Source organism: Phalangium opilio, unplaced genomic scaffold (assembly GCF_054372755.1).
Source record: "Phalangium opilio isolate 3A_F unplaced genomic scaffold, DU_Popi_V2 ptg000003l_1, whole genome shotgun sequence".
Taxonomy (NCBI): domain Eukaryota; kingdom Metazoa; phylum Arthropoda; class Arachnida; order Opiliones; family Phalangiidae; genus Phalangium; species Phalangium opilio.
Genome location: NW_028324145.1, coordinates 5,631,459 through 5,646,284, shown reverse-complemented (window position 1 = coordinate 5,646,284; position 14,826 = coordinate 5,631,459). Strand labels below are relative to the sequence as shown.

The 14,826-nt window shown below is 35.1% G+C and overlaps 2 protein-coding genes and 1 long non-coding RNA gene across 8 annotated transcripts; 2 read left to right on the top strand and 1 right to left on the bottom strand.

Moving 5' to 3' along the window:
• Positions 1-48: 48 nt before the first annotated feature.
• Positions 49-3,495, top strand: LOC149717294 (uncharacterized). Of its 2 annotated transcripts, XM_089837490.1 has the most exons (9): positions 157-276; positions 347-445; positions 526-603; positions 674-784; positions 1,307-1,492; positions 1,554-1,741; positions 1,817-1,890; positions 2,125-2,178; positions 2,346-3,495. In XM_089837490.1, exons 1-9 carry the CDS (start codon positions 268-270, stop codon positions 3,311-3,313), a joined length of 1,767 nt encoding a protein of 588 aa, XP_089693616.1. In that variant the 5' UTR covers positions 157-267; the 3' UTR covers positions 3,314-3,495. The 2 variants fall into 2 exon arrangements, with proteins under 2 accessions (XP_089693617.1, XP_089693616.1); XM_089837491.1 differs by lacking the exon at positions 2,125-2,178 and having other exon boundaries at positions 49-276.
• Positions 3,496-3,924: 429 nt separating this feature from the next.
• On the bottom strand, positions 3,925-4,430 carry LOC149717293 (uncharacterized). The gene is made up of 2 exons (XR_016366507.1): positions 4,296-4,430; positions 3,925-4,216 (listed from the first exon to the last, which is right to left on the bottom strand). It is a non-coding gene; the product is annotated as an uncharacterized LOC149717293 (long non-coding RNA).
• Positions 4,431-5,492: 1,062 nt separating this feature from the next.
• Positions 5,493-14,711, top strand: LOC149717292 (acyl-CoA:lysophosphatidylglycerol acyltransferase 1-like). 5 transcript variants are annotated; one of them, XM_089837531.1, is made up of 7 exons: positions 5,493-5,632; positions 6,698-6,742; positions 6,778-7,006; positions 7,109-7,323; positions 7,398-7,534; positions 7,626-7,750; positions 8,447-14,711. In XM_089837531.1, exons 3-7 carry the CDS (start codon positions 6,778-6,780, stop codon positions 8,890-8,892), a joined length of 1,152 nt encoding a protein of 383 aa, XP_089693657.1. In that variant the 5' UTR covers positions 5,493-5,632; positions 6,698-6,742; the 3' UTR covers positions 8,893-14,711. The 5 variants fall into 5 exon arrangements, with proteins under 5 accessions (XP_089693657.1, XP_089693684.1, XP_089693674.1 ...); XM_089837548.1 differs by lacking the exon at positions 6,698-6,742 and adding an exon at positions 6,615-6,697 and having other exon boundaries at positions 5,498-5,632; XM_089837566.1 differs by lacking the exon at positions 6,698-6,742 and adding an exon at positions 6,619-6,697 and having other exon boundaries at positions 5,503-5,632.
• The last annotated feature ends 115 nt before the right edge of the window (positions 14,712-14,826 follow it).

Genomic DNA, 14,826 nt, shown 5'->3' with positions numbered 1-14,826 from the left:
TATGCGGATGTCTAATGTCTGCAGCATTTCCGGCAAAACTCCGGTGTGTCGCTCTAATTAATTAGCGAATGCATGCGATTTCACGGTGATTATCTTATCTTTATGATTAATTTTTCGGAAATTTTTATTGGATATGTGATTATTTATATGTTTTAGTATTCGTTTTAAGCGCTGTCAAATTTGTCAATGCTAGATTCGACTGATTGAGTTCTTATAATCATAATCATAATTAGTCTTGGTAAATCGTAATTGATTAAATAAATAAATATGGCTAGCGTGAGTTAATTATAATTAAAATTGATTTAAATTAAATTTCAGTTTAAATAAGTTTATATTACCGTTATAGGGACTGGGGAATATGACCAGAGAAGAAAAGGATGAAATGGTTAGAAAGAAAATGGAGGATATGAAAAGGAAGAGCGAAGAAATTCTTAAAAGACATTTGGTTAGCAAAAAATATTTGATAATGAACATAATTAAAGGGTGGAACGCGATAATAGCTTTTTCTATTCTATTTTAACACAGCAAATAGAGGCTGACAAGAAAAATGCGGATATGCATAGCAAAGCAGTGATTGAAAGAAAAAAGAGTAATCCAACTCCTGTATGTTACTTCATTAATTTATATTTCAGAAAGATTTGGTTTAATTCAATTCAAGATAAATTATATTTAGGAAGTACCCAAAGAAAAGAAAGTTCAAAGTCGTCAGAGCAGTAGACATCAGTTAGTTCTGAGATCTGATAGTAGAGAAGTTGAGGAAAAGAGAAAACAACGTCTCAGTGATGTAAGAATGGGGCTTAAAACCAGGGTTCGTACACGACCTGTAAAACCTGGAAGAGTCAGGGAAATTGAAAATGGGCCTAAAAGGTCAGGGAAAAGTCAGGGAAATTGAAAATGTGCCTAAAAAGTCAGGGAAATGTCAGGGAAAAATATATTGGTGGGAAATTGATAGTCTGGATAACAGTATGAGGGTGACCAAAAAAGTGTTGTCTGAGACTTGAGCAGAACCCCAAATTCGCGGAGCTCGCTTCGCTCGCTCCGGTTATTTCTGATTTACTTATGGTTAAATATAAACGAATTAATTGGCTTATCTTTATAACAATGACAACTCGTGCAAAAATGATTTGAGTGAATTTAGATTGGTTTTCATATATTTACGCCTTGTAAGTTATTGCATATGGTCAGGGAAATTTGTGGAATTTAGTCAGAGAAAACCTGGAAAAGTCAGGGAATTTCATTCCAAAAATTTTGTACGAACCCTGTAAAACAATAAAACTCTACTTACTCCTTAATAATAATTATAAAGGGAGACGCGCCACCTCCAGATCCAAACTTCAACTTTCTATCAGATCCATTACGAAAGAACGAAGACTTTGATCATGAAACTGAGGTTGAGAGAAAAGAACCTGGCTTCCGACATAAGAATAACTTTGGAGGGGAAGACTTCCAGAATGTTAAAAGCTCAATCAAACAACAACGAAGCTACGCCAAAGTAGATTTGTTAATTGGTAATTTAAAATGGTAAGAGGGACAAAACATTAATTGTCTTACAGGAACACCCGATGAGCCCTCCTAAGAATAAAATGGAAATGGCATTAAAAATGACCGGTAAAGAAAGGAGAGATTATGAAAATTGGAGGAAAGAGAGAGAAGAAATTGATAAACAAAGAATTGCTCGACAAAAAACCTCGGAAGGAACTTTTAAGAGGGAATGGGATAATAATAAAATAATACCTGACCCGTGAGTATAACAAAGGGACGAAGAAAAAAAACAAAAAAAACACCCAAATTGATGTTGAAATCAAATTTGGATTAGAAATGAAACCCCTGAGAGGCAACCGAACGAATTCTATAAAACACCTCAATGGAATAATGATGGTGAAAAGCCAGGTAACTATTCTTGGATTATTTGTTAATTAAAGGTGGGATTCATAAACGTCGGACGCAACGCAATTTAGTGCATGCAAAGGCAGGGCGTCGTGCGCAAACTTCCTCCGCCTTTTGCGCACGACGCCCTGCCTTTGCCTGTACTAAATTGCGTTGCGTCCGACGTTTATGAATTCCACCTTAAACCTTTTTCTGGTGTAAGTCTTTGGGATTAAAGTAACGAAGTTTCACGTCTAGGTCGAGGGAATAGAGGTAGAATAACTAATTCTAGAGGAAGAGGTTACTTTTCAGGTCATTCTTTCTAAAGTTTCCTTTCAGCATGTTAATGGCTTGAAGCATGGAAACTAGATATGCCCCCAGTAGAGTAGTCTAAACCATCCTTAGAGAACTTAAGACTACTTTTGTAACACGGAGTTTTCAGTTTAACAAAGTATGCCATTGCGTGTTAAACATTATAGGAAACAGTGGAAGATTTAGGGGAAGAGATTCTAGAGATCATCAGTTCTCTAGCCCAGAATGGGACAAAGATGACAGTGCCAAACAAAATCGTTTCGCTCGAACCGAATATTCTAGAAGAAGCTTCGGTGATAAACAACATAGGGGTGATTTTGAGGAGAAAGCTGATAAACCACCACTTTACCCTGGTTGGGAACCTAAAAGGAATTTCGATAGTTTCACACCATCTTCAAAGGGAGAAGGAGGTGGTGGTTTAAACAAATGGGAAAACAGAGAGAATCAAGATGGAAGAGTAGGACGTAGATCTGATGCCGCGTCTTGGAGATCTAACCCTAAAAATACAAATGATTCAAGGGGTGAACATGTAGGAAGAGGAAGAGGTAGGGGTCGAGGAGCTAGAGGTTCATCCTCGGATGATAATGGTTCATGGAGGGGTGCGAAACAAATTGACGGAGGTTGGAATGAAATACAACAAAATGACGCCACAAATCCAGATGAGACATGGAGGAATATAAAACAAGATGATGTAGCTTGGGATGAAGTGAAACGGAATAAAGGCTCATGGAGGGATGGGAAACAAGATGATGGAGGCTGGAGAGATATCAGACAAGTAAAGCAGGATGATGATGATGCGAAACAAGATGATGTTGTAGTAGATAAAGCGTGGAAGGGTCTGCAACAAAACAATGTAGAATGGGAAACAGACACTCACAGTCATAATCATTACGTTGAAAATGAGCTAAAAGATGATTTAGAAGATTTAAATATTGATGAAGAAGTGGATATCACTTCCTTAAAAAACATAGTAATTCAGTGTAAAGGAAATAATCGCAAAATTGAAGTTGAGAATGATACTTCTGAAAGAAAAGCGGAATGTCAAGAGGGTGAGGAGGATGGATGGGAAGACATTAGCGGGGATGAAGAGGAGGTGGAAATTGCTGGGGACAGAAAAAGTACCAAGAGAGTTTGAGGATCATGCAACAGCAATTTTTAAAAGGGTTTCTACATTCTAGTTTATAAATAACTACTTTAGTGTACTGTTTTCTTTTTCTTAATTATATAAATTATGAAGCTGAAAAAAATCATGCTTCATTAATTTGGTATTAAAGCAAACTCAGTTTTATTACTACAATAAATACTTTATGAATGTAATATTTTTTTGGCTACTTCTACAAGTTTTCATTGAAACTAAAGCAGTTTTATCACGTGATACCATGAATTTATTAATTGTCAGACTAATTAATAGCTTCATGGTGATACAAAGTTGCAGGGTTGCAGAATTCTTTGGTGTAAAAGGTAACATGTTTTTCAAGGGGGTGTTTTCCCTTGGTGTATGTCGGGTGGGACATCTAGCGAGAGTTAGTATGAAATCCCAATACAATTATTTCGAAAAAATTAATCTTAATTGCCAAATTTGGGTTAACTTCCCATGGTAACCTCTATAATTTAATTTATTCGTTACCACCAAGTTAAGTTGGTAATTGACGAACGCGTAGAAAAAAGAGGGTGGGAACTGGGAAAGAGATTAAGGCCAACGGGATTGAGTACCACTACAATGTTAAAGTGTCGCGGGAGACCTAGTAATTCAAAATAGTTTTTAATTTTATAGAAAAATAATATACAAAAGCTGTCATTTTTACAAAGTTACCAATTTCGAGGTTATAGTATAAATAACTATCCATACCAATAAGGAGATGGCAATAAGTATTAATCCATATAATTTACGTTTATCTAATATATCTATGGATTCTTCTCTAATAATATCTTTCATCTCTCCTGTTTTTGGAATGTCTGATATATTTCCCATTTCTATGGTACTTGGAGCGTGACTGGTGGTGATTTGTTCTTGGCGCGAGTCAAAGCCTTCATTTAACTTTAAATTCGAAAAAAAAAGAAAAAAACCACGAATATTTCAAATCTTCCAAGACTAAGATTCACTTAATGTTACTTACTGTTCCGTAAACTTTGTTTTTCGCGCAGTTTTCCGATGTAGGCATTTTTATAAATGAGGTTTACTCTTCATTAATTAGAGAAACTAAAGCTACAGGTAGATTGGAATTTCCCCATTTTTTGGTCCCCTGTTGTTGAGAAGGCCGCGCAGGGATGGCTTTTCAGTGAATCTCGTTATCCCCAGCGCTCCAAAACAGGTGTAGGAATATTTAAACAGTCAACGCTGACAAGCGACATTGCTTACGACTCGAGACCCTGGGGGGGGGGGGGGATTTATTTACTTTCCTTGTGGATATGTGGCTTTTATGTTGAAATTTACGGAGGAAAAGTTTTGTTGAATCTTTGGACTTTGGTATTGTAAAATAACTGGAGTGTAGATTTTAGTTAGAAAGAATTATGAGGTGGCGCCACTTCAATGACGAAGGGGCAGTTCGTTACATTCGCTGTATTATTGTATATGCGAAGATAACATGGAGTGTCAACTCCCGCTACGAAAAAAATATGACGGACTTTACGCTTGTTGGGTTAAGTACAGTTATGCAATAGGAGTTGGTTTTTTTTAATTCATTTTTTGGCACATTTAATACTTGATTGAACGCCAATTTTGGGATGGGTGTTTGAGCGCCCGGTCTTTGTCTGTCTATATAATTTAAAGATATGGAATGCGTGGTTAAGATATAGGCCTATTGCTTCATTATTTAAACCACGCGTTATTCTTACTATGACAGTCATGATTTAGGTAGGAACTAGCATGGACGAACAATACAATATTATTGGTCGTACATGAAACTAGGTAGCGTACACCTTGGTATCTATAAACTACGGGACAACTTGTTTCATGGTATTGAGGAAATTTATTACTATATTTTTCCAATTAAATGAACCGTAAGCTTTTAAATTAATTTACACTTTTATCATAAGGAGAGATAATGTCCTTATGCTTTTATTATTGCTTAAATGGCAAACTGAAATAATAAGGAAATTAAGTCAGATAATAATTTTTAATACATTTAATCGGTTTTCAAATAATACACCCACGAAAGGCCGCAAAAATAGTCATTTTCGGCAAGTTCTTTGACAGGCTAAAAAATTGCCCTTTGACGTTCTAATAAGGGTCAAAGGGCTTCTCCCAGTGCCAGCAGCAAGCCAGAAGCCACTCACGGTCCACGGAGGTTTGAAGTAAAACAGTGACCTACCGGCCGCCGGGAGTCGTCGCAAATCGCGAATGTTATATTGTTAGTACAGTGTTTTATAACTGTGACTCGCGAGGAAGTATAGAATATTAACAAAAGTGCGTGTTTTAATTAATTATGGGATTAATCATCTTCACCGTTTATAGGTAAGTACCGTTCTTAAGTGTATTGATTAAGCCTTTGTATACTTTGAAAGATATTGAAAAACAAAGGGGTCCCTACCCCGTCCCCAATCCCTCCTGACCCGTGATGGAAATTAGGCCTTAGTCTTACTTGTCAGACTAGAAATCGTAAATCGTAAACTGTAAATCGCTTGTCGCGAATGTCGTCACTTTACCCTCGGGCCTTAAGAAAGCTAAAATTGGCTTCCTGTACTACTGGCCCATAAAATGCCAAATATTTTAAAATAGAGAAAGTGTATTTATTATGTGGAATTCAGCCTGAAAAGATGAATCAATTGTTTTGCGTTTTTCAAGGCCAGTTTAACTTTAAAGTGATCAATTTTATCCCCATTTTTGACAACCATATATTATGTATTATAATGAGTTAAATTAAATATTATCTCATCATTAAGGGAGTTCTATGAAGTTCTGAAACACAAATTACATTATAGGACATAAATTTAGTCCTTTTAAACTATAAATTCTTTTCGACACTGAACCCTATAGTTACCCTGTTGTTTTTCACTTTCACTTGTAAAGTTAACATTATCTTATCTTGATTGACCTTATTAAAACAAGATATAGGTAGAGTTACCCTCTAATACAGTGGGTTATGAAAAAAAATCTAGTAACATATAGCCTCTAGATATGGAATAAACTTTCACTTAAAATTAGGTTTATAGTGAATTTAATATCATAAATACCGTAAATTTTTGAGAGAGAAAACTGTCTATAATAGGAGCTTACCAAACACCTTTTTAAATTGAAAATAAAGCCATTATTCGCGTTGTGCACCCTTAGATTAGTCAGTTATCTATTTATTTAGTGAATGTGAAAAATTTATCTAAATCTTTTGAACTAAGCCGTTTCCCTCTTCATTTCGAGCTTTGTAAAATTGGGATGGTTTTTTTGGGTGTAAAACATTTTCCGAGAAACGGTTGATTATTAACTTCATTGTCAATTTAAGAAAGGTTGGATAAACTGTGTGTGCTCCGATAAAACTGTGAAATAATGTGAAATCGGAAGTTTCATTCAAGTATATCTTTACAGGTGACATTGTGAAATTACACATCGTGATAACATCATACAATTAAGGTGCAGCTCCAATTGTTGATTTTGTCTTTATGAAGATGAAAATGAAGATGGCATCTATATTTCACGCTATAAAAGCTGGAATTTACCTTTTTGGAGTATTTCTAACAAATATGTACTGCATTCCAACATACTTAGTCTGGATGTGGTTGGTCTTTGGGCCCATTCGTCTTATACATCCACCTCTATACTGGTATATCGAAGGCATTCTTTTTAAGTGGCTTCTCGGTGTGGTTTCAGCTTGGAGTTTCAACTCAAATTATCGAGGTATGAAAAAAAAGAAGACTATTATCATATCTAAAGATAATACTCGTGGCGTAGTTCAAAGTTTCATCTTTTCACGTGTTCGCGTTGATTTGTTTTTTTAAGTTGTGGAAGTAGGTGAAGACATGACTTCTTGTTACAATGAACGATGCTTAGTTGTGGCCAATCACCAGTCTACGTCAGACGTGCCATTTTTAATGGTCTCCTTTCAAGTCAAAGACGATATTACACCCAGTTTACTTTGGATTATGGATAGGTTATTTAGATATACCAATTTTGGAACAGTCTCAATGACGCACGGTGATTTCTTCATAACTCAGGTCAATATTATTTCTATGAGTCGTTGGGGTTTTACTCTTTACTGAAATGAGTTTTGATTTACGTTAACTAACAGGGCAAAGATGTTAGAGATAAACAAATCAGGAAATTAGAGAATCACTTTTCCACAGTCTATCTAGAAAGAAATAGGAAATGGATTGTTCTTTTTCCCGAAGGTGGTTTTCTTAGTAAAAGATTGGAAACGAGTCAAAGGTGTGTGTGTGTGTGTTGTTGTTGTCTCTTTGAAGCAACGTTCTTGGTTAGGTTAGAGGATTATTAACAGTGGATTGTTGTATTTATTTAGGTATGCCGAAAAGAATGGTTTCCCAATCCTAAAACACGTCACGCTACCAAGAGTGGGAGCCATGTACTCGCTGATCAACACATTGTCCAAAGAGAACCTAAGAAAGTTGGCACACAAAATTGAAAGTAAGATAATTTTCTAAGTAATAGTAGTTTGGTTCAGTTTGTTGGTACTAGTTACAGTGCACCATATTTTGAACCTTAATAGTTTGGATGGTTTATGTTTGAGTTTACGTTGTGTGCACTGTAAGTTGAATGTGAGGTTACGGAGGCGCTATCTTTTCATTCCTTACCACTTAATTTTGGTTGAAATTGAGTAGCATAGTAGTTTGGTTCAGTTTGTTGGTACTAGTTACAGTGCACCAGATTTTGAACCTTATTAGTTTGGATGGTTTTGTTTTGAGTTTACGTTGTGTGCACTGTAAGTTGAATGTGAGGTTTCGGAGGCGCTATCTTTTCATTCCTTACCACTTAATTTTGGTTGAAATTGAGTAGCATAGTAGTTTGGTTCAGTTTGTTGGTACTAGTTACAGTGCACCAACCAGATTTTGAACCTTATTAGTTTGGATGGTTTATTTTTGAGTATACGTTGTGTACACTGTAAGTTGAATGTGAGGTTTTGGAGGCGCTATCTTTTCATTCCTTAATTACCACTTAACACTTGGTGAATTGTTTTTACCTGATGTCCCGCTTGTTTGATTTCACCATCCAATGTCAAAATGGCCACCTTATTTGACCTTCCTCCTACCCTATGTTTCTCTAATACTTGTGATGGAAAAAAACAGTTACTTATTGTCGTGAAAATCCAAACCCTAACCCAAGGTGAAAATCTGGAACCATTGAAGTGGTTGATTGACGTGACCATCGGTTACGAAAAGGGCAACGCCTTGAGTTTGCCGATAATTTGCTCGGCGTGGAGAGCCCCTTGCAAAGTCTACTTGCATTTTCGACGTTTCCCGATTGAAAAAATTCCCCGAGGCAGTATCAATGACGTTCAAGATTGGCTATACGATCGTTGGGTCGAAAAGGAAGAGATGTTGGATGAGTTTTACTCAACGGGCTCTTTTCCGTCCAAACCGCGGAGTCAAAGGGAATCTTCTAACGGTTCCTTACCCAATGGGGCCCCTCTTTTAAGCCAGCCTCGCGAAGTGACCTTCAGCTTATACTGGATCGGCTTTTTGCACTTTTTCTTCATTGCCTCGACCGTAGTACATACTTTTATTCTCACTAGGTTAGCAATTCATCTCGTTGATACGTATTGGGTATGAAACTGGGTTGGTTTAAAAAGACACCCGCGAACATTACCACCAAAGTTAATACGCAACTTAGAGAAAGTAATAAAGTGCTACTGTCCTTCGAGTGAATGACTGTAGCGATAGAGAGGGAAACTTTAATGATCGAACAACAATTGATTAACTAATCAAAATCCAACAATAAACACTAACCGTTTGTTTGATTTTGATAGTTTTTTCTTTTAGATAAAACATTCGATAGATCATCTACGTATCCCTTTCGAAATCAAAACCAAATAATTTTGGGGAGATGAAATAATCTTCAAAAGTAACGTTACGTTACGTAGTTCGCTAGCGTAAAGGAAGTATTACAATATTAAATAATTATATTCATTCGTGTTTAGAGCAAAGATCCAAAGAATGAGAGATTTGAGTGTAGTATAAGGTTGTGACGCAAAATTTTTTACAAATGTTAATTGTGAAGATGCTTGGATAGAAAACATACATACCTTTAGTCACGTTTCTTTTCCTTTACGTCATTTTACTAAGAGGTTCACGCAGTGTAGCCGGAAAGCCCGGAATTTATGAATACTGAGATTCGAGCTTTTAAAAAACAATCTTCTAAAAATCAATCCGTATTCTACGCATAGTTTTTTTATTATTATTTTAATTTAAGCATTTCCCAGTTAATAAAGAGATAGATTTTTACGGACATTTTTAGCTAAAAACATCGATTTTTTTTATATATTTTTAATACGCGCGACTAGGGGTGTGCGGGTACCCTATACCCAAAGATTACCCGTTCGGGTACCCGCCCAGATACCCGACCGAAAATGATTTTCCAAGTATTCGAAACTACAGGGGTTGTAAAAATACTCCCCCCATTACCAGTGTCAAGCTGAAACACGTTGTCATGTCGGGTTATTCGTGGTGAAAGCCTAGGGACCACCCACTTTCCAGTCTAGAAGGATTCCGAATCTTTGAGAGAAAGAAACAATGTTTCAATGTGAAATTTAGTTCACATAAGGTATGCATTCTGTGGTGGTTTCTTTCTGAGACAGACTAGAATCATCCCGCGCGACACACCTCGACACAACTGTATCATCCCATTAACAGTATTCTGTGCTGAAATAAGACTAAGGGCAAGAAGTTATATCTAGTATCTCAGAGAGAAGGTATAAATTCGCCAGATTTCCAACTTTATCTCCAGTCCAAACGTAGCCTGTCCGGAGTCAATCCCCGTCTCTAAATTACAATCAGCATCTCATTGGTTCTTGAAAACTCACGTCAGCGCGACGACGCGAGTGACGAAAATTACAGTCATATTTTCCGACTGAGGAGAGCTAGCGAAATAGCCCGGCGCCTCCTTTTACGTCCCCCCTTGTATTTTGAAAGGGGGAATGGGACTATGGCGCGCGAATACAAAGGCATCTTATACCTTCTCTCTGAGATACTGATATAACTTCTTGCTAAGGGTTAAGAGGGTGAATGCGAACCAAAAGTTAAAGAAAGCATCAAAGCGAAAGAAATTTGAGGATTGAGATATAACAGTAAAAGTCGTGTGTGTATTAAAGTGAATTTTTGAAGCAAGTATCTATTTATTTAAGCCTAATTACCCGAAAATATTTTGGGATACTATTCTTCCTAACTTTTAATACCCGAAAACCATTTTTCAACTAAGAATTACCCGAACTCCCGACAAAAATTCGGGTACCCGCCCCTATACTCGAAAACAATATTTTTGATTACCCGAACCCGATTTCGAAATTGAAAAATCATCTCTACACGCGCACCTCTAGCTGCGCAACCAAAATTTAGTGGTTCCACAGAGCAGTTTTATTTTCACACTGTTTTCACACCGCGCAAAACTACTAGCAGAAACGAAGCTATTTACATTTTAGTGGGAGACACGTAAATGTCATCCTCGTACATTTCAGCCATCTTTATTTATTTTCACCTTTAAAAACCAAGTTTATTCATAGATAATTTTAATCAGAGGCTCTGGGCCGTCCAGTAGAACTTGAAATATATAAAAATAACAAAATCACAACAAACAAACAAATTCGTAAAATAATAAACAACAGTATATAGTAAATACAATAAAAAAAGATATTGTGACGCACGTGTTTTACATGTACCTGTTGTAATAACCAATGGCGAGTTTTAAGAACGGTTGTCATCGAGACTTACTTTTAATTGGTTTGAAATTTAAAATATTAAAGGAAAAATACAGGTAACATAACATTATACCTTAAAAGAACGGCCTTTTTCTAAATATAAAAGGAATCAAATATTAAAGAAAATAATTGATCTCTTATTACAAAATAATCAGGGTTTAATTAGTCTTAAAAACGAGGACTTCTGTACCACCATTGCAACCACTTACGCGCGTGATGGAGTGGGCTATTTCCTTACCTTATCCTTACCTCTCTCATCCTGTAAGAATTAAACCAATCACGTTCGAGGTAAGTGGTTCGATTTAGCAGACGCCACTAAGCAAAGGCGGCGCAGTGGGGTCTGCTAAATCGAACCACTTACGCCCGTGATTGAGGACTACTGTGCCATCCGCCATTACTTTAGTGGCGTCTGCTAAATCGAACCACTTACACGCGTGATTGAGTGGTATATTTCCTTACCTTATCCTTACCTCTTTCATCCTTTAAGAATTCAACCAACCCCGTTTGGAGTAAGTGGTTCGATTTAGCAGACGCCACTAAGCAATGGCGGCGCAGTGGTCCTTGTTTTTAAGACCAATTAAATGCTAATTAATTTGTAGTAAGAGATCATTTATTTTTTTTTTAATATTGTTCCTTTTATATTTAGAAAATCGCCGTTCTTTTAAGGTATAATGTTGTGTTATCTGAACTTTTCCTTTAAACTTGTAACTAAGGTCTGTTTTTTTTTTGTATCTAGGCTTGATATATTTAATTTTCAAACCAGTTAAATTGTCGGTAACACTCGGAACTTTAAACATCCGCCTTAAATTAATTATCGACATTATTATTTTATAAGTTTTGAAGAAGCATTTTTTCGTGGCCTTAGTGTTGAGATTGTGCGCGGTACCCGATAAACAATCGTATTAAAGAAAAAAATAAATAAATACAAATAAAAACTTAACAATTCAATAAGTAGATCTATTCCTAACGCTGAATTTTTACGTTAAATTTCAATATTTCTCCTTTCGTAAGGAGAAACTTTGATCAGAGTAATTAAAAAGACGATATAAATAACTATACTACTAAATAAAAAAAAAAGTAGGAGTAAATAACGCGCCCTGTAATAAGTGTGTGGTACATGTAAAATAGTAGGTTTCTATATATAAGTAATTTCTTGTTAAGAAAATTAATATTATTGTAAAAAAAGAAAAAATGCGAAAAGAAATTATATATATACATATATTAACATTTCTGATCGGGCATGGACGGAACATTTTTAAGCCCCCGTTCTATAACAGTATTTCTGTACAAAAATAATCTCTTTTATTTATAATTTTTTTAGAAGAATCTATGGGTTTTTCCCCCTATGGTAAAAATCGTAGCATTTATTTTTAATTTAATGGAAAAGTTCAGGTAACGTAACATTATACCTTTTTAAAGAACGGGGTTTTTTTTCTAAACATAAAAGGAAATTAATATTAATAAACATAAATGGTCTCTTATAACAAAATTATTAGCATTTAAGTATTCTTAAAAACGATGACTACTGCGCCATCCGCCATTGGTTTAGTGGCGTCTGCTAAATAGAACCCTCTTAGCCTGTGAGAATTCAACCAATCCCTTAATGGCAAGAGGTTCAGTTTAGTCCATTGCTTTAGTTGCGACTGCTAGCCAGAACCTCTGACCCCTATTTACCCTTACCTCTCTCAGGCTGGGCTGTGAGAATTAACCAATCCCGTAGGGATAAGAGGTTCAGGCTAGCAGACGCCACTAAACCAATGGCGAATGGCACAGTAGTCCTTGATTATTTTTAAGACTAATTAAATGCCTATTATTTTGTAATAAGAGATCATTTATGTTTATTAATATTTAATTCCTTTTATATTTAGAAAAAGGCCGTTCTTTTAAGGTATAATGTTATGTTACCTGAACTTTACCTTTAAGATTACTTTTCATCAATATTAAGTTAATTCATTAACTTAATTTTGGCAGATTTGGTTGGTCCCTAAGTACGCTAACTTAGAATCTCTCGCTTTCTCTATCCCAGTATCTCTCTCTGAAAATTTTCTTGTTATATTTTTCTGGGATGGGAAAAACCAAACGCATTTGATACTTTTCTAATAGTTCCTTCGTTGATCTTACCGATAAAAAAAAGTACTTGTAAATTGGTTTTACGTTAACCAAAATTACAACGTGAAAGAGGAGGGGGGGGGGGTTGGAATAAATAGTTGTTATTGTCTTGTAAATATTAACATACACACCAATTTTGCAGAAAGAGCAAATTATAACGTAGCAAAACATTGAATATAAACAGCAGCAACGTGCAAATGGTTAATTTGCATACATTTTTAATAGGCTCCCACTTATTGTTAATTAATTAAAATAGGACTGGGTGTAAATAGCTAACTAATTAGGGGATTAAATTATTAATATTAGGTTAAAATTATACTTAGTCTTTCAGCAAAATTCAATTAAATTTTTACGCCTTATAGGAAAAAAATATAATTAACAATTAACAGGGTCAAAAAAATTTAGGTTCGAACAATTTAATAGCACATTCCAAAAAATAGGCACTGGGAATTATATAATTTTTTTTATATAATTATATATAAACAAGAAGTGATATCTAGTTTATTAGGGAGAAGGTATAGATTCGACACATTTCTAGCTTTATCTCCAGTCCAAACGTAGGTCCGGAGTTAATCCCCGCCTCTGAATTACAACCAGCATCATCTCATTGGTTCTTGAAAACTCACGTCAGCGCGACGCCAATGACGAAAATTCCGTAATTTCCGACTGAGGAGAGGCGAAATAGCCCGGCCTCCTTTTACGTCTCCCCTTGTATTTTGAAAGGGGGACTGGGACTATGGCGCGCGAATACTTAGGCATCTTATAACTTCTCCCTAGTAAACTAGATATCGCTTCTTGATATAAATAATAAGGTAGTATTTTTCTGTCTTGGTTTGTCAATAATTTTGAATAAACCAAGCCGCTAAAATACTATAAAAAGCTTTTAGATTATAAATTGTATCAGAAAGTAGCGTGCCATATATTTTAAGGTCTTAATTTTTTGGCTTTAATTTTTAAACTTCGCTTTAAAAAAAAAACCATAGATTTTTCATCAACATCATTTCTACCGAGTTTAACTTAAATTTTATTTTTAACGATCCCTAAAAACATGTTCAATAAATAATTCGACAACACTGTGATCAAATTTCTAGTCCAGATTATTATATAAATTAATTAATTAATTAATGTGAAAGATAAAAAAAAAGAATTACCGAATGAGATAAAACTGACGAAATTAATTCAAATTAAATTATTAATTTGAATTGTGATTGAAATTAATACGAGATGTTAAAAAACAAACAAGAGGGGTAATTGAAAACTATCTTGTAAATAGATAAACACCGATTCATTAATTTAACATTAATGTTAATTATTTTTAATTTACACACAGAAAACCTTGATTTTTTTTTATTTTATTTTTTTTTTAAATAATGGGCTTAATTTTTTTTTAATTTATGGCTAATGGATATAATTAATTATTCCCAAAGCTGTAGCCCAATTATTATTTTTTAAATGTGTTTTTTAATTTTTTTTTTAAAAAATGCAAAAACGAAACTCGTTATTTTGTGAGAGCAATTGCAGGGGGGAAATAACAAACAATTGTAAATAAATACAAGTATATATATATTATATTATAGTTTGTCTATTACTGACAACAATCATAGATGTTATTTTAGAAGTAGGAATGGAGAACGGTTGGTATTTACTCATAGCCCAGTACAGAACCCCTCCCTCCAACACGTAA

Bases quoted from the DNA above. Each gene is read 5' to 3' on its own strand.
- LOC149717294 (XM_089837490.1), top strand. The intron at 1,742-1,816 runs GTGAGTATAACA...AATTTGGATTAG, and splicing joins AATAAAATAATACCTGACCC to AAATGAAACCCCTGAGAGGC. The intron at 2,179-2,345 runs GTCATTCTTTCT...TAAACATTATAG, and splicing joins AGGAAGAGGTTACTTTTCAG to GAAACAGTGGAAGATTTAGG.
- LOC149717292 (XM_089837531.1), top strand. From the start codon at position 6,778: ATGAAAATGAAGATGGCATCTATATTTCACGCTATAAAAGCTGGAATT. The intron at 7,324-7,397 runs GTCAATATTATT...GTTAACTAACAG, and splicing joins GTGATTTCTTCATAACTCAG to GGCAAAGATGTTAGAGATAA. The intron at 7,751-8,446 runs GTAAGATAATTT...CCCTAACCCAAG, and splicing joins GTTGGCACACAAAATTGAAA to GTGAAAATCTGGAACCATTG.